The following is a 26,663-nucleotide window of genomic DNA, read 5'->3' on the forward strand; positions in this document are numbered from 1 at the left end:
AGTCCACAACTTTGATGCTGCTGCTGCTGTTGTGGAGAACTTTATATATATCCTCCTTCTCTAAAGCAGTTCATACGGCATCACATGAAACAAGTGTGTGACTATTAAATAGCACAACATACAAGAGATTTAAAAAAGGGAACACAGGAACCAGAGGAGAGGAAATTTAAGAAAGATAATTCCAACGCAAAGTGGAAGCACCTCAGTAAATGGAAGCTTCCCATGCATAGAAATGAAGTCTAGTCACTGTGTGAAATAGCCCTGGGAAAACATCATAGCTAGACAGAAGGAAAAGGGATTTGGAAGGCAGATCCCACACATCAAACATCAAGGAACCACAGAAAATTAACACCTTTGTTTAAACAAACCTTTCTTTCCCTTGGATATCTAATCCAAGGAAAGCACATATGGGAACTATTAAGACTTTCAAAAAGAACACAAGAGCCCCATGACAGCACGCCACCGCCTTCCTACACATTTTTACAGGCAAACACAGCACCTCCAAAGGTGATAGCTGGCTACATGCTGATGGGCTGTTCATTCAGAAAGCTCAGATTAGCCACGATTATGTCCCCGGTAATTTATAACTCAATAGCAACTGAATGTAAACCCCATTAAAGGAACAATAAAAAAGCTTACATCTTTCAAGTTACTTAAAAATACCAGCCTGCCTTCACTTCATTCCAATGTTAACCTGCGGCACACCCAGTCACATACTGTGAAGAGGCCCGTAAGAGCACCCGCCCACCAGCACTGTTGGGAGGACATGGGTGCTCCTGGGTGGGGAAGCGCTCAGAGGAATGTCTAACACTTTTAATGGATGAGAAAATCAAGGCACAGGGGGACGATGGGATGTTCCTGGGACCACACAGCTGGGAAGGTGGGGCTGGTATTTGGACCAGGCAGCTACACTCTGCAGTGTGACTGCTGAGTCCCAGGAAGCTACCCCACCTTACCTTACACAAAGAAGCACAAATTGAAACAAACACCTGCCCCCAACATGCTTAAATGCTATAATGAAGATGTGTCCTGAACAAACATATCATTTCAGTACGGCCAGGCATGGTGGCTCACGCCTGTAATCCCAGCACTTTAGGAGGCCAAGGTGGGCAGGAGTTTGAGACCAGCCTGGTCAATATGATGAAACCCTGTCTCTACTAAACATACAAAATAAAAGAGGCGGAGGTTATGGTGAGCCGAGATCACACCACTGCACCCCAGTCTGTGCAACAGAGCAAGACTCCGTCTCAAAAAAAAAAAAAAAAAATCATTTCAGTAACAGCGGGATAAAGTAGAATAATAAAAGTACACTAAATGCACGGTGGAATGCAGCAGCCTGAGACTGGGCTTCAGTGGAGAGTGGGGACAGCAATGGAAAACAAGGCCAAGAGTCAGAGAGGTGGGGAGGCCAAGAGTCAGGGAGGCCGAGATACAGTTAGGCCAAGAGGCAGGGAGGCTGAGAGACAGGGAGGCCGAGAGGCTGGGAGGCAGGCAGCTGTGACAGGCCAGGGAGGCCAAGGGAAAGCAGCAGCCTCCGTGACCATGAAAACAAGAAGCCTAGGCTCTCTCTCCTGATCAGACCCTCAGTGTGTTCATGGGTAGAGTAAAAGAACAAAATTAACATGTGAAAGTTTAAGGCTGCGTATTCTGTGTCTTATGTGATTCCTTGAGGCTAAATATTCACAGAGACTATAAAGATGGCAGAAGGCTAAGATAATCTGAAGAAGGCCAAAGCCTGAAAACCAGAATCAGCTGCACTGACCACTTCTGATGACACTCCTTTTCCCTAACTTAACTTTTTCTTTCTGCTCCACCTCCTCCATGAAAAGCAGGTAGACAGTGTGAGCATGTATTTTTGGACTTCTGACTTTAAAACATTTACACATCCCATTCGCCTATCTACAAAGCCTAAATAAATGAAGCCACAGAGGTAGCAAGTCCAATGCTACTGATCACAACTTCAGTACTCTACATCCGCAGTGTTTTTTTTTTTTTTTGAGACGGAGTCTTGCTCTGTTGCCCGGGTTGCAGTGCAGTGGCGCGATCTCAGCTCACTGCAACCTCCGCCTCCCGGGTTCAAGTGATTCTCCTGCCTCAGCCTCCCAAGCAGCTGGGACTACAGGTGCGCACCACCATGACCAGCTAATTTTTTTTTTTTGAGATGGAGTTTCGCTCTTGTTGCCCAGGCTGGAGTACAATGGCGCAATCTTGGCTCACCACAACCTCCGCCTCCCAGGTTCAAGCAATTCTCCTGCCTCAGCCTCCTGAGTAGCTAGGATTACAGGCATGCACCACCACGCCCGGCTAATTTTGTATTTTTAGTAGAGATGGGGTTTCTCCATGTTGGTCAGGCTGGTCTTGAACTCCCGACCTCAGGTGATTCGCCCGCCTCAGCCTCCCAAAGTGCTGGGATTACAGGCGTGAGCCACCGTGCCCGGCTAATTTTTGTATTTTTAGTAGAGATGGGGTTTCACCATGTTAGCCAGAATGGTCTCGATTTCCTGACCTTGTGATCCGCCCGCCTCAGCCTCCCAAAGTGCCAGGATTACAAGTGTGAGCCACTGCGCCCAGTCCTGCATCGGCCCTTTTCAAATTTTACTGTGCATACAAATCATCCAAGGATCTTGTTAGAATGCAGATTCTATTTCAACTGATCTGGGGTAGGGCCTGAGAGTCAGTCTTTCTTTTCTTTTCTTCTCTCTCTCTGTTAACTTTTTATTTTGTTTTTGTTTTTTTTGAGACAGGGTCTCACTCTGTGTCACCCAGGCTGGAATGCAGTGGCACCATCACAGCTCACTGCAGCCTTGAACTCCTGGGTTTAAGCCACCCACTTGTCCTAGCCTCTCAAGGACTACAGGTGTGTGCCACCACGGCTATTTTAAAATTTGTTGTAGAAACAGGGTCTCCCTATGTTGCCCAGGCTGGTCTTGAACTCCTGGCCTCAAGTGATCCTCCCACCTCAGCTCCCAAAAAGCTGGGATTACAGGTGTCAGCCACTGTGCCTGGCCTAGAGTGGGCATTTCTTAAAAAATAAACAAAAAAATCTCTCAGGTGATGACAATATTGCAGGTCTGTGGGTCATGCTTTGAGTAACACGCCCATCATTTATTTGGCAGCCTGTAATTACTCCAGTGTAGTTCTTCGTATTACAAGAAGCACACAGCACAGTAGGGAATACAATTAATTGTTTTGGCTAGCGATTTGTTTCTAGTAAACACAAAAACACCTAGCAACAATGTCTCTTTGGACCCTGTTTACTGAAATCAATGTGCGTACCATGTGTTTTAGAACATGGCACCAAAGCCATTTCCAACCCTCAAGTCTCTTCCAGTGAACTGAAAAGCCAACTGTAGGTGAAACCGCAGACCGAAAAGTGGAGAAAATGCATACCCAAAATACCACTGGGGTTCCTGACGTTCTTACAACACTGGCTTCTCTGAATTTTAGGCATTACCGAAAAAGTGAAAATATTTGTTTTAGACTTTGACTCCCTTCATTCATGTTTTGTGATGCACTACAGTTCCTGAAACTGCACCATCACTTTTCTTTTTGGCAGAGTTTGGCAGGAATGGTTAGTGTTCGCCTCTTCTTACTGGGCATCCAGCTAGACTACATTTCCCTAGCTACCTTGCAGGTGTGGCCATGTGACTGAGTTCTGGCCAATATAACATGAGTAGAAGCCAAGCGCATCCCTTCCAGGCCTGGTCCATAACAACCTCCTAAAAGAGATGTTCTTTTCTCTTTCTGACCAAAACAAGAGGTCAGAGCTACAAGACAGCAGCAGCCTGAATCTTTACCTTTGGAAGAAGGCTGTCCACTGGAACTTTGGGGTTGTTTGTTGTAGCAGTTAGCCAACCCTGACCAAAATACAAGTTAGATTTTCCCTATAGGAAAATCTGAAATCTGAAATGCTTCCAAATCTGAAACATTCTGAGTGCTAACTTGGATGTCACAAATGGGAAATTCCACACCTGATCTCATGTGATGGGTCACAGTCAAAACTTTCATTAATGTACAAAATTATTAAATATATTGTATAAAATTACCCTCTATATGAATAAGGTGTATATGAAATGTAACTAAATTCAGTGTTTAGACTTGGGTCCCATCCCCAAGATGCCTCATTATGTTTATATAAATATTCCAAATCCAAATAAATCTGAAATTCAAAATACTTCTGGTCCCAAGCATTTCAGACAAGGAACATTCAACCTGTACTTAGTATTATTAAACTTCAGAAATTTGAAATTAGAAATTGGAGTTTGACTCTTGATAAAAGTATATGAATTCGCCATTTATTTCCTCATTTTATAATGTTATTGTTTAGAATTTTGTGTCTAAATAAAAAGCATCTGAAAATTTACTATAATTCCTTTGTTTTAGATATTAGAATCTGAGGGTTAAAGAGGTGAGGTGATATTCCCAAAGCCAGAGCTGGTGTGTGTGTCCAAACTGTTGTACTGGTTGTGCTATGGTTTGGATGTGTCCACTAAAGTTGATGTGTTGGAAACCTGATCCCTAATCTGTGGTGTTGGGAGGCAAGGCATCATGGGAGGAGCTGGGGTCATGGGGACACTGCCTGCACGAATGGATGGATGTGGGAGTGGGATCCTTAATAAAGGACAAGGCGGGCTCCCTCTTATTCTCGTTCTCTCTCTCCCTCCTTCCTTCCTTCTCCGTGTGATGCATTCATCATGTTACAGCCCAGCAGAAAGGCTCACACCAGACGCTGTTGCCTTGATCTTGGACTTGCCAGACTTTGGAGCTGTGAGGAAATAAATTTCTGTTCTTTATAAATTACCCATTCTTGGGTATTCTGTTACAGCAGCACAGACCAGACTAAGGTTGCATGCATAAATGAATGATTCCTACTCTAATGTGCCACTGACTGTCCCATGCTCTCTACTTTTTTTTTTTTTTTTTAGAGAGAGCCTTGCTGTTTTCCAGGCTGAAGTACAGAGGAATGTTCTCGTTTCATTCAACTCGCACCTTCCGGGTTCAAGCGATTCTCCTGCCTCAGTCTCCTAAGTAGCTGGAACTACAGGCATGCACCACCAAACCCAGCTAATTTTTGTATTTTTAGTAGAGATGGGGTTTCATCATGTTGGCCAGGTTGGTCTCAAACTCCTGACCTCAAGTGGTCCACCCACCTCAGCCTCCCAAAGTGTTGAGATTACAGGCATGAGCCACCGCGCCGGGCCCCACGCTCTCTGATTTTATTACAGGCGTGAACCACCGCGTGGCCCTGCGCTCTCTGATTTTCTTTTCTTTTTTTTTTTTTTTTTTTTTTTTTTGAGGGGGGGTCTAGCTTTTTCCCCCGGGCTGGGGTGCAGTGGCCAGATCTCAGCTCACTGCAAGCTCCGCCTCCCGGGTTTACACCATTCTCCTGGCTCAGCCTCCCGAGTAGCTGGGACTACAGGCGCCTGCCACCTCGCCCGGCTAGTTTTTTTTTTTTGTATTTTTTTTAGTAGAGACGGGGTTTCACCGTGTTAACCAGGATGGTCTCGATCTCCTGACCTTGTGATCCGCCCGTCTCGGCCTCCCAAAGTGCTGGGATTACAGGCTTGAGCCACCGCGCCCGGCCTGATTTTATTTTCTAAATTGTGTATTACGGGTTGAATTACATCCCCTCGCAAAAATCCCTATGTTGAAGTCCAAGCCCTAGTACCTCAGAATGTGACCTTACTGGGCAACACAGTCACTGCAGATGTAATGAGTTAAGATGAGGTCATTAAGTCGGGCTCTAATCCAGTATTGGGACTGGTGTCCTAATCAGGGAAAATTTGGACACAAAGACGGACATGACAGAGGGAAGATGATGTGAACAGGGCGAAGGCCGGCTATAAGCCAACGAGAGGCCTGGACCAGATCCTTCCCTCAGAAGAAGCTAACCCTGATGACACCTTGATTTTGGACGTTAGTCTCCAGAACTGTAAGACAATGAATTTCCGGTAATCATCCAGCTTGGCTACTTGATTACAGCAGCCCCAGCAAACTAGCAGAGTATTCAACACAGCTCTGCAAAGGCAGCTTTGATGTACAGCATACAAGTAAAAAGCATTCATTATCTCGTTCATTCATTATCTCGTTCATTCTCTGTTGGCATCGGATTTATTTTTAAGACAATTTCCTGAGGTATTCCTGAATTTCAACCCAGTATCCTGTCCTAACTGCAGAAGGTCGCAACAGCCAAGGCGGCCTCCATGAGGAGCCAGGAGGAGCCTATGCTCCTGTTCATCACCTGGTCTCTACTGTCGCTGTGCAGTCCTGACACGGCCCTGTTCCTCTTTCCTCCTGCCTCCTTCCCTTCCCTTGAAGTGCAAGGTACAGACTGTTGAAAGCTTACTAGCTTTCAGTAAAATTTCCCAAGCATCAACAATGTGATGTCAGAGTTCCCTCGTAACGCTGTGTTTCCATGGAACAGAATCAGCTTCTCTGTGAAGCTCGGCAGACAGTGTGATTTTACTGCACACACGTCATCATGGTTATTAGTATGGATGTTTTAGGCCAACCAACGCAAAGGACAACTGTGCACCCATCTAAGAGACGGGTACTATTATGGGCGTAAGAAAAAAACTGGATTGCTTTGGATCAGTAGGTCCCCCAAGCCTGGTTACCCATTACAATGATTCTGAGAACTCTTAAGAACTAGAACTCCTTCTCCTCCTTCTGGTATTCGAAGGTTTCCCCAGTCCAGTCCAACTCACACCTCGGCCTCTCTCCCTCCTCCCGTACCCCACCCCACAGTCCTGACAGGACCAGGCCTGGATCACACCTGCCGTTCATCTCAGTATGGCTGTCCGGCTGCTTCCGCCCACGAATACTGCTGCTGCCCCTCTTCCCCCCACTAACCAATCACAGTCCCAGCAGGACTTACAACAGTGTTTTGCAAACTTCAGCCATTCCCCTGCTAACTGCACTGTCAATATCTTAGTATTTTTATTTAAATCTACCCATTGTTTCTAGTTAATTTTAACCATTAACTTTATTATTATTATTATTTTTTGAGATGGAGTCTCACTCTGTCGCCCAGGCTGGAGTGCAGTGGCACGATCTTGGCTCACTGTAACCTCCGCCTCTCAGGTTCCAGCAATTCTCCTGCCTCAGCCTCCCGAGCAGCCAGGATTACAGGCGCGTGCCACCACAGCCAGCTAATTTTTGTATTTTTAGGAGAGACGGGGTTTTGCTATGTTGGCCAGGCTGGTCTTGAACTCCTGACCTCAGGTGATTCATCCACCTTGGCCTCCCAAAATGTTGGGATTACAGGCGTGAGCCACCGTGCCCAACCTAACAGTTAACTTTATATTCCTAGGATAAATATATAAAAACAGTACTCTTTGCCATAAATATAAAGTTACCATAAAAATGCAGAGAATACCAAACAGTTTTGTTAGATCCTGCCTGCTAAAGCTCTGAGCTTAAAGTCTACTTTCTTAGGCAGTCAAAAGAGTGTTACAGACATGTGAGGATCAAAGGGAGAATTTCCCCTCAAAGCAAGCAGAAGGTCTGAAGGATAGCAAAATGGGCGTCACTGTCCTGCCAGACAACGCCTTACAGAGACACCCAGTGCCTGGCTGTGCGCCTCCCCAGGGCAGCACCGCTACCACCAGCAATCTCTCCATCCCTGGGAGTGCAACCAATAACCATGCTCTTCCTTTGAGGCCCAGAACAAATGCCCCTCCCTTTATAAAGCCATTTCTCACCAGCAGACTAAAGAAGGTTCTCTGGCCCCTTAATGCCAGTATCTTTACCATCTATTTGGTACCTGGCCTCAAAAAGCAAAGTAGAGCATGATGTTTCCTATAACTTATGATTCCTGCAGGACCGCAATCTCCCTGAGCGCAGGAACCGTGTCATCCACACCTTACTTGCCCTTGGAATCTATGTCATCATCTTAATACGGGAGACATAATAAATACTTCTGGCTGAATATCAATCGATTCCCAAATGTCTTCTTTGAATTTCTTTTCTTAAAAGAAAGCTTAATAAGACAGACTCCTCATTCTAAGAAGCCTTTATTCACAGTCACCCCAAAGTGGACACAACTCACCGCTCCCACTGACCTCTTCCCCACTTACCTCTGCCTGCCTCTGGGCCTAGACAACGGGAGCCACCCAGTGTCCTCCTCCACGGCTAGGATTTTTAGAATAAAACTAATGCACATCCCATCTGGCTTAAAGCTGCCTTCTGGCTTCCTGCTGCTCTTAGAATAAAATCTGTAAGCCCCAACGTGGCCCCCAGGCCCTGCATGAGATAACTCCTGCCTAACTCTTCAATCTTATCTATTCCCCTCGCCGGCCCTCCATTCTCACACCTTCTGTTCCCTGAACTCGCAAAGTCCTCTATCACTTCTGAGCTTTTGCACATGCTGTTCCTGCTGCCTAAGAGGCTGCTACTCAGGCTGTGCGCAGCTGGCTCCCTTGTGCCCTGCAGGTCTCAGCTCAAACCTCCAGAGATGCCTCTGCCAACCACCACTATGCCAGCCTCTCTCCCTTCAACACATGGCCTCATGTCTTTCCTTCCTAGCATCGGTCACAATCGAGTCTGCCTTGCTCATCTAGCTGAGTGTCTCTCTCTCCAATCAGGATGTGGGATGCAGGAGGGCAAGGGCCTTCATGGATCTTCTTCAGCATGCTATCCCACAGATCAGTGCCTCGAAGAGGCGCTGGCCCCTAACCATCACTTAATGAAAGCTGCTGGCTTTCACAACAGGGAGCAACAACACAGTGGGGAGGGGAATGAAATACAAACAGGGCTGATACAGGAAAAATACAGTCAGAAGCTGCTGGCATCAATGACATTAAATGAAGCAGCACGCTTTCGATGGGTCAACAGTACACCCAAGACACACACACATTCTGGCTTCAGCAGCAGCAGCGCCATTAAAGCAAAGCATCAGTATTTCCTCCACATGAGCTGAGACTAGCTCTCATGTCTAGTTACTTGCCAACCACGTGACTATTTACTGAGGGCATGCTACATGCCCTGGAGAGAATAAGTCCTGCGGATAAAGAGATGAACAAGCCTTGTTTCCTACCCTCGAAAACTAAGTCCGGTGGGGAAACAGACACACACATATGCAACTACATGACGATGGGAGGAGTGAGATAACCAGGTGCTTGGGGAGTGGAAGGAGATTTAGCACCAGGGAGTCACAGAACAAGTAAGAACTATAGAACTGAGGCTCACGGGGAGCAGGCCTTCCAGGACAGCAGGTCCACTAGAGGAAACTGAGGCAGCGGCACGTTCAGGAAACAGCCCTCGGGTGGTCTGACCCGGACTGGCAGGCAGTGGTCAGGTGATAAGAGGTCACTGGGGTCTGTACTCCAGCTACCAAGAGCCATGGAAGCAGAAAAGCAACTTATGAGAGCTGATTTCAGAAAGAACAAAGGGAGGGAAAGAACCCTAAACCATCTGATTCCTCAGCTATGGAGAAGGAACAAATGGTACATGTCAGGAACTCACCGTGTGGCAAACTTCCGCTTTTATCTCTTTCAAGGCTCGCTCAGAAAACACACAGCCGCAGCACCGAAGGAAGCAGAACCTGGAGAAACAACCCAGTGGGGAAATGACTGTATTAATCACATGATCAACTCACATTTATTCGGTTGATACAAAGGCCACGACCCACAAAGATTAAAATGGTTACATTTCACTCCATTAAAAAAAATCAGTACGTTCTCATAGAAAAGGGCCAGAAAAAAAAGAAAGAAATCAGTTATATACAAAATAAAAGATCAAAACTGAAACCACAACCATAAAAAGTCAAAAGAACAGGAACTCAGGGAGGAAATATTTCCAATAAATATAAGATTCAGAGCTTATTTTATGAATATTCAAAAAGGTCTTAGACAGCAACAGCCAACATCATAATAGAAAAATGGCCAAAGAGGACTGACATGCAGTTCACACAAAAAATATATAAAGACCAAAGGATTCTTAACCTCAAATGTTAAAAGAAATGCCTTTTGAAACCATGACACATCCATTTTTTATCTATGGGGCAGTAATTCAAGAGATTGGGGCTGGGCACAGTGGCTCACACTTGTAAATTACAGCGCTTTGGGAGGCCAAAAGTGGGAGGATCACGTGAGGCCAGGAGTCTGAGATGAGCCTGGGCAACACACTGAGAATCTATCTTTAAAAAAAAACTTTTTAAAAACTTAGCCAAGTGTGGTGGCGGGCTCCTGCAGTCCCAGCTACTAGGGAGGCTGAGGTGGGAGGATGGCCTGAGCTATGATAGTGCCACTGCACTCCAGCCTAGGTAACAGGGACAGATTCTGTCCCTTTAAAAAAAAAAGAAAAAAGAAGAAGAAAAGAGACTGAAAGTATCCAGCTGGAAACTGAGGACACAGGCACATTTGCTGTCAGGTGGATACAACACAGTACAATACTTTATGAAGCCAATTTGGCAGTACCAAATAAAGTGTGGCTTTTAAGAATTTCTCCTACAGAAACATGCCCACAAGTGTGCGAACATACAAATGTGTGTCTAGGAAGTTGTGTAGCATAGCAAGGTAAAAAGGAAAGAGGAAGTCACCTCCATGTTCCTCAGTAGAGAAATGGTCAAATAAATTATAAACACCCAAACAGCTATTAAAAAGAAGGTAAATCTGTACTCAAGGTCACGAAAATATGTCCAAGGTAGACAGGGTAGAAGGAAAAAAAGATGTTATTAAAGCCATATAATGTGACCCCATGATAGTTTGGGAAGAATATATGTTGATTTCTACATCTACATGCAGAGGCGTGGAGAAGCGTGGATGTGGGTGTGTGGTGGGGGGAGGGTGGCATTAAACATCAAACAATGAATAATGCCATCACCATGGCTGGAGAGCAGCATAAAGCACTTTAACATTTCACTTTAGGCATTCCTTGAAAAACGCCACAGGACAAATTTTCTCTAATTTCCCGGGGATTATAGCAGACGCAGATTGGCCTAACCAAAATCCAGTTCATAACACTGCACTAAATTCAATTAATGTTGTTTAGAATTTTTAAAATCCTATTTTATAGATACTTACAAATTATTAGGAAGCTATTTTTCTTTTTACAAAGGCCCAATGTTTTTATTACAGTTACAGTTTATTGCTACTTTTCTATATATTTAAATCTTCATTATACAAACTTTATTAAATACAGCTGGTCCTCTATACCCACGCGTTCTGCATCTGTGAATTCAACCAACCCGGATCAAAAATCTTTGGGAGGAAAAATGAATGCATTTGTACTGAACGTGCACAGACCTTTTTCTTATCATTATTCCTTGAACAATACAGTATAACAACAATTTACACAGCATTTATATTGTATTAGGTATTATAAGTAATCTAGAGTTGATTTGAAGTATACAGGAGGATGTGTGTAGGTTATATGCAAATACTGTACCATTTTATATCAAAGACCTGAGCATCCATGGATTTTGGTATCCACAGGGGATCTGCGAACCAGTCTCCCACATATATCAAGGGATGACCATATACAAACTAATCCAATCATCAATTTCAAGTGTGGAGGCTCTTATCAATAACAGATGAACAAAGCCAAAATAAGCAAAGCTCAATTCATTGGGTAAGAGAAAAAGGAGAAGAGACTGACCAGCAAACCAAAGGAGAAACAACAGAGGAAGCCACAATCAGAGCAGCAGGCTGCAGGGGACTCCTACTCGAGACCCCACTGTGGAGCTCGTTTCTGCTAAGTTCCTCTTCTGGGGTGAGCTACAGTTTTCTTAAAAACAAGTGGGAAGCCAAACACGAAAGGTTACATATTGTATGATCCTATGCATATGAAATATCCGGGAAAGGTAAATCCATTGAGACAGAAACAGACTGGAAATGGGGAGTACCTACGTAGTGGGCAGAGGGTTTTCCTTTTGGGGTGATAAAAATGTTCTGGAACCAGATAGAGGCGGTGACTGTACAATACTGTGAGTGTACTAAATGCCACTGAAACATAGACTTTAAAATGGCCAATGTTATGTGACTTTTGCCTCAAATACAAACACGTATATGTGTGTGTGTGTATATATATATATGCATGCGCGCATGCGTGCACACACACACACACACACACACACACACACACAGAAGTGGGACATGGTTAGGTAAATGAGTCTGGTTCCCCAGAATATGTCCTACTTGACCCCAATGGTGGTTTAGAGAGAGCCCTAAATGGTTTAAATTCAGATTATTTGAAGAAGAGTGTAGTATTTAAAAGCAAAAGTCCTGGGTCCTAAACTGTACTTCTCTCCAAATCCATGAAGCCCCTAGTTGTTCCATTTCAGAACAGGACAGTTAGTTGCCCCGGCGGAGTCTGCCACATGCAACGTTCCTTGGCACACTGAGAGGGTGTCCACGAACCCCTGTTAAATAAACGGACACCAATGGGCCAGAATGCTCAAGATTAAATACTGCTGGTTCAATAAAACCGTTCTTACTTATTCGAGATGCTTTGCCCCACCCCTTTCCTGAATGAAAGTAGTAAAAAATGCTACCTTTCAATATGTCATGTGTTTGATAGAAGATTCCAGAGGGCAGTCTGGACTACCAGCTACTAAGGATACAGGCATACCTTGTTTCATTGCACTTTGCAGATACTGTGATTATTTTACAGACTGAAGGTTCACGGCAATCCTGCATCCGGCAGGTCTGTCAGCATCTTCCCAGCAGCATGTGCTTATGTCATGCCTCTGTGTCACATTTTGGTAATTCTCAAATATTTCAAATGTTTTCATGATTACTACATCTGCTACGGTGATCTGTGCTCAGTGACGTTTGATGTTACTTTTGTAATTGTTTGGGGTGCCAGGAACCACACCCATAAAAGATGGTGAGCTCAATTAATGAATGTGTGTGTTCTGACTGCTCCATGAACTGGCCATTCCCCCACCTCTCTCCTTCTCAGTTCTCCCTATTACTGCGACACAACAATATTGAAATTAGGCCAATTGAGAACCCTACCATGGCCTTTAAGTGTCCAAATAAGAGGAAGAGTTACACGTATCTCACTTTAAATCAAAAGTTAGAAATGATTAAGCTTAGTGAGGAAGGCAGGTCCAAGATAGGCCAAAAGCCAGCCTCTTGAACCAAACACTTAGCCAGGCTGTGAATGCAAAGGAAAAGTTCTTGAAGGAAATTAAAAGTGCCACTCCATAAACACATGAATGGTAAGAAAGTGAAACAACCATATTGCTGATAGGAAGAAAGTTTTAGTGGCCTGGACAGAAGATCAAACTAGCCACAGTGACAGATCCTTAAGCCAAAGCCTAATCCAGAGCAAGGCCCTAACTCTCTTCAATTCTAGGAAGGCTGAGAGAGGTGAGGAAGCTGCAGAGGAAAAGCTGGAAACTAGCAGAAGTTGGTTCATGAGGTTTAGGGAAAGAAGCTGTCTCCATAACATAAAAGTGCAAGGTGAAGCAGCAAGTGCTGATGGAGAAGCTGCAGCAAGTTCTCCAGAAAATCTAGCTAAGATCATTAAAAAAGATGGGTACATTAGACAACAGATTTTCAGAGTAGATAAAATAGTCTGTATTGAAAGAAGATGCTACGTAGGACTTCTACCACTAAAAAGGAGAAGTCAATGCCTGGCTCCAAAGCATAAGGACAGGCCAACTCTCGCTAAGGTCTAACGTGCCTGGTGACTTTCAGCTGAGCCAACGTTCATTTACCGTTTGAAAACCCTAGGGCTCTTAAGGATGATGCTAAGTCTACTCTGCCTGTGCTCTCAAAATGGAAGAACCAAGCCTGAATGACAGCACATCTGTCTATAACATGGCTTATGGAATATTTTAAGCCCAATGTTGAGACTTACTGCTCAAAAAAAAAAAAAAAAAAAAAAAAAAAAGATCCCTTTCAAAATACCACTGCTCATTGATAATGCACCTAAGTCACATAAAAGCTCTGATGGAGATGCACAAGGAGATTAAAGTTATTTTCATGGCTGCTAACACAACCACCATTCTGCAGCCCATGGATCAAGGTGGAATTTTGACTTTAAAGTCTTATTATTTAAAAATACATTTCATAAGGCTATAGCTGCCATAGCCTTCTTCTGCCATTCCTCTGATGGATCTAGGCAAAGTAAATTGAAAACCTTCTGGAAAGAATTCACCATTCTAGATGTCATTAAAAACATCTGTATTTGGCTGGCTGTGGTGGCTCATGCCTGTAATCCCAGCACTTTGGGAGGCTGAGGCAGGCAGATCATCTGAGGTCAGGAGTTTGAGACCAGCCTGGCCAACATGGTGAAACCCCGTCTCTACCAAAAATACAAACATTAGCCGGGCGTGGTGGCGGGTGCCTGTAATCCCAGCAACTTGGGACGCTGAGGCAGGAGAACTACTTGAACCCAGGAGGTGGGGGTTGCAGTGAGCCGAGATTGTGCCACTGCCTTCCAGACGGGGAAACAGAGCCGAACTCCATCTCAAAAAAAAAAAAACATCAACTGTGACTCATGACAGGAGGGCAGAATATCAACATTAACAGGAGTCTGGAAGAAGCTGGTTCCACCCCATGGATGATTTGGAGGGTTTCAAGACTTTAGTGGAGGAAGTAATGCAAGTGTGGTAGAATAGCAAGAGAGTGAGTGAGAAATGGAGCCTGAAGATGATGGAATTGCTGCAATCTCATGATAAAACCCAAATGGATGAGGAGTTGCTTCTTATGGATGAGCAAAGAAAGTGGTTTCTTGAGACGGAGTCTGCTCATGGTGAAGATGCTGTGAATACTGTTGACGTGATAGATCTGAAATATTACATAAGCTTAATTGATAAAGTAGTTGCAGCATTTGAGAGAATTGATTCCAATTTTGAAAGGTATACTATGGGTGAAATGCTATTAAACAGCATCACATGCTACATACAGAGAAATCTTTCGTGAAAGTCAGAGTCAATCGATGCAGCAAATTCTATTGCTGTCTTACTGTAAGACACTGCTACAGCCACGCCAGCCTTCAGCAACCACCACCCTGATCAGTTAGCAGCCATCGACATCAAGGCAACATCGAGGCTCCACCGGCAAAGATGCTGACTCACTGAAGGTTCAGATGATTGTTAGCATTCTTTAGCAATAATTTTTAATCAAGATAAGTACTTTTTTTTTTTTTTGAGACGGAGTCTTGCTCAGTCACCCAGGCTGGAGTGCGGTGGCGCGATCTCGGCTCACTGCAAGCTCCGCCTCCCGGGTTCTCGCCATTCTCCTGCCTCAGCCTCCCGAGTAGCTGGGACTACAGGTGCCCGCCACTACGCCCGGCTAGTTTTTTGTATTTTTAGTAGAGACGGGGTTTCACCATGTTAGACAGGATGGTCTTGATCTCCCGACCTCGTGATCCGCCCATCTCGGCCTCCCAAAGTGCTGGGATTACAGGCTTGAGCCACCGCGCCTGGCAAGATAAGTACTTTTTTTTTTTTGACATAATGCTATTGCACACTTAAAAGATTAGAGTATAAACATCTTTTTTTTTTTTTTGAGACAGGGTCTCGCTCTGTCACCCAGGCTCTGCAGTGGCATGATCATACCTCACTGTAGCCTTGAATTCCTGGGCTCAAGCAATTCTCCTGCCTCAGCCTCCCAAGTAGCGAGGTCTATGGGGCATGCTACCACGGCTGGCTAATTGAAAAGAAATTTTGTTTTGTAAAGACAGGGTCTCACCTTGTTATCCAGGCTGGTCTCAAACTCCTAGCCTCAAGCAATCCTCCTGTCTCGGCCTCCCAAAGTGCTGGGATTATAGGTGGGAGCCAGCATGCCCTGATAAAGATAACTTTTATACGTACTAAGAAACCAAAATTCTCTGTGACTTGCTTTACAGTAATATTTGTTTTATTGTGGTGGTCTGGAATAGAATGCACAATATCTCTGAGGTATACCTGTACTTCTCAAAAGTGGGGGAAAGGGCTTAACACTTTTGCTTAGTGAGACATCCTATGAAAAAGCATGTACTAACCCATTCAACTCTTCATATTTTTGAAAGAGGAAAATATACAGGTTGCTTACATTTGCTACACAAAATCTCAACCATGAGATTCCTGGTGCTATAGCCAGGGAATCTGTTACATATTCAAGGTAGGTTACCATTTTTTTGAGCCTTTGGTTGACTGATTAACCACAGGTTCCATAACTCTGCCTGCTGCTGCATAACTTTCAACATTTGTGACCAAGTGCAGTGGCTCCCACATGTTATCCCAGCGCTTTGGGAAGATCATTCAAGGCCAGGAATTTGAATCCAGCCTGGCCAACATAGGGGGACCCTATCTCTACAAAAATAAAACTTAGTGGCTGGGCGTGGTGGCTTATGCCTACAATCCCAGCACTTGGGGTACTTGGGCAGGAGGATCACTTGAGGCCAGTAACTTAAGACCAGCCTGGGCAACAAAGTGAGATCTCATCTCTACTAAAACCAAACCAAACCAAACCAAAACAAAACAAAAAAAAAGGATACAAATAAAACTATAAAATATAATAAAAATTAAAAATTAGTAACTAGAAGGAAATGGGATTTGCTTGATGGGAAATATTTGCCCTTTGCTTTCTGTCCCACAGGAAAAGATGATCTAAGAACTAAACTCAGGTTTCATAAGCGTCACATGAGAACTTTTCAGAATCCCACTTCACTTCAGGTTTTGTTTCCCTACCTCAAGAACAGAAGGCCACAGACTAGGCTAGGTCTTGCAGGAAGTCCTATAGCAATGGCTGATGGAAATGAATGTGCTCATGACCGAGCACCATTTCCTCTAAGACACTACCAAACCAAGGACACCAGAAAGAAAGCCACATGATTGCTAAGCTATGGCACCACTGCTACCAAGACCGGCATTATTCCTCCAGCCTCCCACATCATCCGTCCCAGGTGCGTCACTAACCTGTGTCGGCCATTCATCTCCAGGCCCACAACAGGGCAGATGAAACGTGCCCGCTGGAGGTCATCATGTTTGTCACCTTTAGTGTTTCCTTTATCCCCTTCCCAGGCAGGATTATCAGAAAGCTTCAGCTCTGTCACATTCTGGGAAAAACCATTAATATTTTAACAATTCATCTGATAAATAGATCATCCTTTGCCTTAACCACCTAAGTCAACAAATTGTTATTTTAGCCCTTCCCATCAAAATCTCTTCCCCATAGTTACTTTCCTCTGGTCCATAAGAAACACAGATATAATTTTTTTTTTTTTTTTTTTGAGACGGAGTCTCACTCTGTCCCCCAGGTTGGACTGCAGTGGCCGGATCTCAGCTCACTGGAAGCTCCGCCTCCCGGGTTCACGTCATTCTCCTGCCTCAGCCTCCCGAGTAGCTGGGATTACAGGCGCCCGCCACCTCGCCTGGCTAGTTTTTTGTATTTTTTTTTAGTAGAGACGGGGTTTCACCGTGTTAGCCAGGATGGTCTTGATCTTGTGACCTCGTGATCCGCCCATCTTGGCCTCCCAAAGTGCTGGGATCACAGGCTTGAGCCACCGTGCCCGGCCAGAAACACAGATATAATATTAAACCATAAACAGAAAACAGAAAACAAGGCTGGGACATGGTGGCTCACGCCTGTAATCCCAGCACTTTGGGAGGCTGAGGTGGGCAGATCACCTGACGTCAGGAGTTCAAGACCAGCCTGACCAACATGAAGAAACCTTCTCTCTACTAAAAATACAAAATTAGCCAGGCATGGTGGAGCACGCCTGTAATCCCAGCTCCTCAGGAGGCTGAGGCAGGAGAATCGCTTGAACCCAGGAGGCAGAGGTGCAGTGAGCTGAGATCGTGCCATTGCACTCGAGCCTGGACAACAAGAGAGAAACTCCATCTCAAAAAAAAAAAAAAGAAAAGAAAACAGAAAACAAGATCTTTTCAATTCACTGACTAGCAAGTAAATTAGTTATTTCTACTATACAAATTTTTTTAACTTAAGGAAAAGTACCTTCTCACATAAAAAATTACTCCACTAAGAGAAAGTTTTGCATGGGTTCCACCCAGAACGGAATGCTTTCACTCCTGAGGCTGCTTCATGTTACCGACCATCTATATTTATATAATTGTTGAAAAAAGCAAAACAAAAAAATATATATACATAAAAATCATTGAATAGACAGTAAAATCTGAGGCCATGGCCTAAAAGCTAAGGCAGAATATTAGTCAGAAAATACTGTCATACTCCAAGACACAGCCATTCAGGTTTTCAAGAATTTCCAACTTTACAAAGAATTTGATACAACAGCTCTACTTTCGCATTCAAGGCACTTCTTCATATTTAACGAGACCATTTTGACTTCAACACTATAGAGAGCAGCTGAGTGTTTCCAAAGGCAAATCACCATTCATCCAATCAGCTTCCTGGCTGAGAATCAGCACGTGTCTCACTGAGTTCTCCGCTCCAAGTATTTGTGGACTATCAGCTGACAGTAATGACAATCTTATGTATTAGCATTGTTTTATTTGTATCCTTTTTTTTCTTTACCGTTGTAATTTCTTGGAGATTTTTTCCATTAAAGATTCAACCACATAAAACTGAATATTACATGTATTTTAAGTATAGAACTGTAAGAATTAATTTCAATAACTGCAATTTTTTTCTCATCAGATGGGTAATGTGCTGATGTCACAAGGTTTGAGAGAGGCACATCTTACACATGCAAGTGAAAACCCAATCATAGCACTTATGAACTACTAAAGAATCGTCCATCACATTTTTGATGTAAGACGATTCATACTATCACAGGTTTTTCAGGAATAAATTCTCTTCCACAAGGTAAAAGACCATTAAAATCAGAATAATTTCTACAGCGCTATCATTAGCTACATTTCAGAATTACAAATTTGCCTGAAACGAACATATCCTGTAATCAATCCCAAGAATTGGAACAAAAAGCCTAATATAATAATACAAAAGAAAGAAAAAGAAGGCAAAACCTAGAGCCTTAGACTGGGAGTTAAGGGATCTGGTTCTGGTTTAAGTACTTCACTAGCCACGTGGCCTCAAGTAAGTCATTTACAGTGAGACGAAGGTTTGACTAGCCTCATGGTTCTCAAATTCTTCACTACCTTTCTTTTCTCCCACTGACCACATTTAAAAAGCTGTGTCCTCTCAAGAAACTTCCTTTATCAAAAAAACTTGTTTTTTCAACTTTTATGGAAGAACTTTAACTGTCAATCAGAACCTCTAATCACCAGATGGTAACCACATGATTTAACAGTGATCCATAAAATTCTCTAATTCTACAAAAGTACCTTCCAAACCCAAAATCCAAGTAGGTGAATCTTAATTACAAAAATAATGCCTCCCAACATTAATACAGAACATCAAAATTTTCAAAGCACAGCACACAGGTGAAATCACAACAGATTTATACTGAAGGAAGTACGCATGGTGGAACTCGTGGCTTGAGATTTACGTGACCTCCCAAGATCATACGTGTATTAGATGGCCAGGTGGGAATGGAATCCCAAATTTCTGAGTTCAGTCTTTAACGTGTATAAATTGTATAAAATACACCTCAGTCACTTTTCAGACCCTCACAGCACTTCAGAATCACTAGTGTTACCTTAATGCTTTTAATGTGAGATGCTGCTTTCCCAAGAGCCTTTTCTGCAGATTTGTCCAAGAGAAACTCAATGACGGCATCTTTGTTATAAAGTCTGCAATAGTAAGTATTAGAATATTACGTCAACAAGCAACTTTCAAATAACCAAAGGAGGAAGAATAAACTGACCACAATCCAAAAGTCATTTACATTTGATAAGAGAAATGCCCTGAATTATTAAAAAGTAAATTTAACCCTGTTTCAACTATTTCCGAGCATACAAAGAAGGAAATTATTTATTTATTTATTTGAGACAGTGTTTCACTCTTGTCGCCCAGACTGGGTGCAATGGTGTAATCTCGGCTCACTGCAACCTCCGCCTCCCTGGTTCAAGCAATTCTCCTGCCTCAGCCTCCCAAGTAGCTGGGATTACAGGCGCCCACCACCATGCCTGGCTGATTTTTGTATTTTTAGTAGACACAGGGTTTTACCTATTGGCCAGGCTGGTCTCAAACTCCTGACCTCAGGTGATTCGCTTACCTCAGCCTCCCAAAGTGCTGGGATTACAGGCATGAGCCAATGCGTCCAGCCAGAAATTAGTTTAAATCAAAGGTGGCAAACTGGCAGTTAGAAGGCTGAATGTAACCTGAACAAGGATTTTTTTAATTGGGAAATTTAATGTATAAGTACACATTTCCTATTTTTCTTTAAAAATTAAAACCAGAAGGTGTGGAATCACTAGGCCCACATCACTGAGCTGTACAAACTGGCTGGAACTGAGTGGCAGCTCCCGCTTTGGACAGGACATGGACTCTCCAGTATTCTCCATTCCCCGCCATTCTCTCCTGTTCCTCGCATGGCTCCTTCATGTGTTTATGCTTATCACTTAGCTTCTATTGGCCCCTGAGTTTGCTTTTTTTTTTTTTTTTTTGAGACAGGGTCTCACTCTTGCACAGGCTGGGGCACAGTGGTGGAATTATAGCTTACTACAGCCTCAACCTCCCAGACTCACAGGCTCCTCCTGCCTCAGCCTCCTGAACAGCTGGGACTACAGGAACATGCCACCATGCCAGGCTAATTTTATTTTTTTGTAGAGGTGTGGTTTCACTATATTGCCCAGACTAGTCTGGAACTTCTGGACTTAAGTGACCCTTCCTCCTCAGCCTCCCAAAGTGGTGGGATTACAGGTGTGAGCCATTGCACCCAGCCTGGCCCCTGAGTTTTCAAACCATGGATTAAATAAACCAAACTGACTAGAAGAGTGCAGAACTATGTTCAGAGACAGGGAACGATAGCCTATGCCTCACAAATCTGCTTGGGATAATTCACGTTTGATGAAGGGAAAACTGCATTTACACATAGAAATTCTCCTCAAAATCACTTCATAAACTCATCTTCATTAACTGTAAAAACCATACCTGCCAAGTTCACAGGCAACTATTGGTCGTCTTAGTATTTCCTGACTTAGAGTACAATAGTTCCATTGGGCTACTAATTCAGCATCTTTGTCGACCTAATAAAAAACAAAAAAATTCAATTAATTTTCATCTCTGAAAGACACATGGTTCACAATTCTACATATAAAAGTAGATTCGGTAATACCATACTGTAATGATTTTTCTTTTTTAAATCAAAGATAATGAAAATGACATAGGAAGTTGGGTTTTGTTTGTTTTTGAGACGGGGTCTCACTCTGTTGCCCAGGCTGGAGTGTAGTGGCACAATCTTTGCTCACTGCAGCTTCCACCTCCCGGACTCAAGCAATCCTCCCACCTCAGCCTCCGGAGTAGCTGGGACTATAGGTGCACACCACCACGCCTGGTTAATTTCCGTATTTTTTGTAGAGACGTGGTTTTGCCATGTTGCTCTCAAACTCCTGGACTCCACTGATCCGCCATCTCAGCCACCCCAAGTGCTGGAATTACAAGCATGAGCAACTGTGCCTGGCTGAAGTCAGGATTTTAAAAGTCACAAGTAATTGATACTAGATCAAATAAAGGCCCATCAACATATGACATGTACAAAGAAAAAGAGTTTATATAAAATTATTAAACTATTCATGCAAGCCACATACAAATATTAACATCTGAATCTTCATAATAAATTAGGGAGGCCATACAAAAGTACAAAAGAGAAAAACAAAGTGTGTTAGATTAATTTCTAACAATGGGAAAGCCCCCTCAGTTATGGCAGATTTTAAAGACTTAAGAACTAAGAAGACAAGCATTTTTAAAAAAAAGTTCAGAACAAAGACTACATAACACTTTATAAAATGTTCAATTTAACAGAAATAAGTGTTTTGGGGCTTATTTACTAAGGGATACATCAAACTTTATCCACAGTATGAAAATCCAGACATAAGACCCTCCCTGGCCCTTGAATGACATTTCCACATACATCATATTCCATGTCCTACTCCTTCCCATTCCTGTTTTCCCTTCACCGTTAGACTGCACCACTCTTCCCCAGTCTGTCTTCACCGTTAGACTGCACCACTCTTCCCCAGCCTTCACCGTTAGACTGCACCGCTCTTCCCCAGCCTTCACCGTTAGACTGCACCGCTCTTCCCCAGCCTTCACCGTTAGACTGCACCACTCTTCCCCAGTCTTCACCGTTAGACTGCACCACTCTTCCCCAGTCTGTCTTCACTGTTAGACTGCACCACTCTTCCCCAGTCTTCACCATTAGACTGCACTGCTCTTCCCCAGCCTTCACCATTAGACTGCACCACTCTTCCCCAGTCTTCACCATTAGACTGCACCGCTCTTCCCCAGTCTTCACCGTTAGACTGCACCGCTCTTCCCCAGTCTGTCTTCACTGTTAGACTGCACCACTCTTCCCCAGTCTTCACCATTAGACTGCACTGCTCTTCCCCAGTCTTCACCATTAGACTGCACCGCTCTTCCCCAGTCTTCACCGTTAGACTGCACCACTCTTCCCCAGTCTTCACCGTTAGACTGCACCACTCTTCCCCAGTCTGTCTTCACTGTTAGACTGCACCGCTCTTCCCCAGTCTTCAAATGCCAAACCTGAATAATTTAACAGGACGGCACATTTGGAAGAAAATAGGAAGAGAAAAGAAAAGGAGACAACGAAAACAATCCCGCTGAATTTATTTTATTAATTTATTTTTTGAGACAGGGTCTTGCTCTGTTGCCCAGGCTGGGCTGCAGTGGCACAATCACAGCTCACTGCAGCCTCAATTTTCCTGGGCTCAAGCAATCCTCCCCCTTAGCCTCCAAAGTAGCTAGGACCACAAGCAAGCGCCACTATTCCCAGCTAACTTTATTTTATTTTTCTGAAGAAATCTCCCTGTGTTGCCCAGGCTGTTCTCCAACTGCTGGGCTCAAGTGATCCTCCTGCTTCACTCTCCCCAAGTGCTGAGTTTACAGGTGTAAGCCAACACACCTGGCCCTCTGAATTTAATTTTTAAAGTAAAAACTGCTTAAGCGCTTACTGTGTGCCAGGCACCGTGCTAAGCAGTTTCCATGACTTAACTTTTTAATCCTCAGAAAAACCCTATGAGTTAGTATTTTCACTTTTGTAGATAAGGAAAGCGAGGCACCAAGAGGTTAGGTTATATTCAAAAAGCACCTCAGAGAGTTGGGGACAGGGAGAAAAGTGACAAATCACTCCTTATCCAGGCCTTTAAAACTTGGTTCCCTCCAAAAAGCAGTAAAAAATGTCTTTACCAGGGTCTCTCTTCTTTTCTAGGGTCTTTCATCTTCTAAGTTTTTACATATCTGTGCTGGAAAGACAAGTGTTTTTTGGTTTTTTTTCTTTTTTGAGACGGAGTCTCGCTCTGTCGCCCAGGCTGGGGTGCAGTGGCGCTATCTTGGCTCACTGTAAGCTCCGCCTCCTGGGTTCATGCCATTCTCCTGCCTCAGCCTCCTGAGCAGCTGGGACTACAGGTGCCCGCCACCACGCCCAGCTAATTTTTTGTATTTGTAGTGGGGACAGGGTTTCACTGTGTTAGCCAGGATGGTCTCGATCTCCTGACCTTGTGATCCGCCTACCTCGGCCTCCCAAAGTGCTGGGATTACAGGCATGAGCCACCGCGCCCGGCCAGACAAGTGTTTCTTCTATACTTTCACTCACAACACTCAATACTTCCAGAACACTTCTGACAAAATGTATGGGATTTTCCCCACACCAAGCAATTCTCTGATAGCAGCCAGATGTCTCACAATTAAACTCAACTCTGATATCACCTATTTGGATATGGCCTCAGATCCCAAAGTTTAAGGGCTCAGTCCCATAATACTGTCCCCTACCCCAACTTTAGATGCTAATCACAAGTTCAAAAGTTGTCACCCGTGCTTCTGACTGTCTATAAATCAAAGGCTACCACAATCCCCCACTCAGGTTTGATAATCTGCTAGTGTCTCACAGATGTGGGAAAACAGTTCAGTTACCATTGCTGACTTATTACAAATACATTTTAAGGACACAAATAAATAGCAAGATAAAGAAGCACATAGGGTATAGTCTGCAACGGTCCAAAGTGCAGGGCTGTCCCCATGGAGCTGGGGTGAGTAACTCTCCTGGCATGTGGATGTGGTTGGCAACCCAGAAAATCTCCAAACCCTCAACTTCTTTATGGAGACCTCCCCATGTAGGCATGATGGATTATTAACTCCATGCCCAATTCCTCTCCTCCCTAAAGGATGGGGGTGAGGTGGGGTTGAAAGTTCCAAGCTTCTAATCTTGGTTAGGTGTTTCTGGTGACCAGTCCCCATCCAGGAGCTCACCAAGAATTGCCTTATTAGAACAAAAGATGATCCTGTCGCCCAGGAAATTACAAGGAATTTAGGTGCTCTGCGTTAGGAACCAGAGCAGATTTCACAATACTGATTTGAAATGTAAGCTCCACCAGGGCTAGACTCTGTCTTGTTCACTGCTATATCCCTGGGGCCTACAACAATGTATATATGGTAACCACTTATTAAGCATTTGTTGTGTGAATAGTGACAACAAAAATCCATCCTGCCTAGGCATTCTGGCTTTTCTGAATCGTTCTTCCTTCTTTTCTACCCTCTTCCGACACCTGTTTCTTGTGAAGCCTTTCATTAAGCTACTCTTTTTCAGCCCAAGGCACAAGAAAACAAAATTGAGCCAAACACTTTTTTGGTAAAAGCCAAAAAAGCACTCATGAATGCTAATTATCCAGCATTAGCCTGTTTAAATGTAGGTATGATCAGAGGATACACTTCATCCTCTTGGGTATGCATTCATTCTCACATTCACACATGTATTTTAGGTGTCTATTATGTGGCAGACACATGGTAGGGGTTACAGACAGGACACCCAAGGTTCCTGTCTACGTGGGAAAGAGACAATAAACAAGTAACACAGTGGTAGGCACTGTAAAGAAGAGAAGAGACAATATTGGAAGTGAGCCACATTTCAGCTACAGTGGACAGATAACATCTGAGTAAAGAACTGAATGAAGTAAAGAAACTCATCATGTGACAGTCTCAGTGAAGAATATTTCAGATGGATGAATTCACACTCCAAGTTGAAGAACAAGAGGCCTGTTTAGCTAGAACAGTATGAAAGGGGTGGAGAGGGGCAGAAGATGAGGTCAGAAACACAGGCTGGGTCTGCTCACAGCGCCTGATGAGATTTTATTCTTAATGTGATGGGAAGTCACTGGAATGCTTCAAATGCAATAGTGACGTAAGGGGTTTACCTTTTAAAACAAACTCTCTGGCTTCTGAATCAGAATACATGAAGTCTCCACGTGTGCCAGGCACTCTACTAGGTGCTTTACAAATATTTTATCATTAAAAAGTAATTACTAGTGCTAACTTTGAAATTCCGAATAAGTGGATGGGAATCCTGGCTTCACTACCTACCAGCTGTGTGATCTTAGTCACTTTAATATCCCTGGACTCAGTGTCCCTGTCAGTAGCAAAGAAATTATTATAATTTCCTCGATTGCTTGTGAGATTAGGGATTACTCACTCATGTATTTATTCAGAATATTTACTGTGCCAGGAACTATGCTAGTTGCAGAGAAAAAAAGGGGCAGCCTCTGCTATCAAGAACTTAACGTCTAGCGGGGAAGACTGATACAAATCAACCACGAACAGCCGTGTGCAGGGTGATAAGACAGTCTATAAAAGGATGTGGTAAGGGAACAGTTTGGGAAGGCTTCTCTGAGCAAATGAAGTTAGTGTATACAAAACTCAATATACACTAGGTATTTGTATTATTGCTACTAGCCGCAGGTAGTGTTCAAATCCTAGCTCTGCCATTTACTAGCTTTGCAACTTTCTCCTTTTGAGCCTCAACTTCCATGTCTGAAAATGAGGATGACAGTATGTAGCCACAGGGCTACTGTGATAATTACATCCGATATCCCCTGTTAAGATTACTGTCCAGTGAATGGCAATAGTCAGCACTCATTGAATGTCCACTCTTAATACTGTTGTTAATTTTGAGTCCTGTGAATGGAATAAAAGACCGCAGCTAGGTCTGGAATCCCGCTGGCTCCCTCTTCTTACTTCCTCTCGTTTCCTGGGGTCGTCAAATTCCCACCATCCCCGGTCCCCAACAGCCCGCCCACATCACTGACCTTCTCAACTTTCTTCGGCCCCTTCACCAGTTCATGCCTCTTGGGGATTGTTCCCCCGTCGCAACCCATCGCAAGACGGGAGTCAGAGCCGGCAGCAAAGTCCTAAAGCTGCCACTTCCGGGATTTCTGGCGCAATCCTCAGCCACTTCCGGCGCACCGCCGTGACGCAGCACGCTGGTCGCGACGCAGCGGGGCGGGGCGGCACGCTAGTTCCCACGTAGCGGGGCGGGGCGGGGCCGGGCCGTTGCCAAGTGCCGGTTGTCATGGAGAGCGTCGCTTGGAGGCTGGGCGCAGGCGGGTTTCCTCTTTCCCGTGAGACCCTGGGTTTCTGCTGCACAATCGGAATTACTCGCCCACGCTCCGGGAGGGCAGCGAGGGCGTGGGCGGCCCGTGCGCACCCACCGCGCTTTGACCTCTTTGACCCTATCCCACGACAGCTTGTGTGGCTGCGGAGCGGGCACATCCCTGGACTGAGAGCGCCTTGGGAAAAAGGGCCGCCCTCTTGTTTCTGCGATTAATGATGCCTAAGAACGGAATCTGCCGTATCAATGGACATTTTTGTGTTTAAAAGGAGAACGCATCTTTATTG

The 26,663-nt window shown here is 44.2% G+C and overlaps 1 protein-coding gene and 1 non-coding gene across 5 annotated transcripts in view; both read right to left on the minus strand.

Annotated features, from left to right (window-relative positions):
- Positions 1-26,255, minus strand: part of RTF2 (replication termination factor 2) — a 63,201-nt gene extending 36,946 nt beyond the window's left edge. For 3 of the 4 annotated variants that reach the window (XM_025398348.1, XM_025398347.1, XM_025398346.1), the window contains exons 1-5: positions 26,075-26,255; positions 20,913-21,007; positions 19,516-19,609; positions 16,856-16,995; positions 9,466-9,544 (exon numbers count right to left, since the gene is read on the minus strand). In XM_025398348.1, coding sequence (XP_025254133.1) covers positions 9,466-9,544; positions 16,856-16,995; positions 19,516-19,609; positions 20,913-21,007; positions 26,075-26,143 — 477 coding nt within the window. In that variant the 5' untranslated portion in view covers positions 26,144-26,255. The remainder of the gene's footprint in view (positions 1-9,465; positions 9,545-16,855; positions 16,996-19,515; positions 19,610-20,912; positions 21,008-26,074) is intronic. The other variant, XR_003121414.1, reaches the window with a different exon arrangement.
- Positions 18,549-18,649, minus strand: LOC112633909. Its single transcript, XR_003121668.1, has one exon. It is a non-coding gene; the product is annotated as a small nucleolar RNA U13 (small nucleolar RNA).
- Positions 26,256-26,663: the final 408 nt, after the last annotated feature.

This window comes from Theropithecus gelada, chromosome 10 (genome assembly GCF_003255815.1).
Source record: "Theropithecus gelada isolate Dixy chromosome 10, Tgel_1.0, whole genome shotgun sequence".
Taxonomy (NCBI): Eukaryota; Metazoa; Chordata; class Mammalia; order Primates; family Cercopithecidae; genus Theropithecus; species Theropithecus gelada.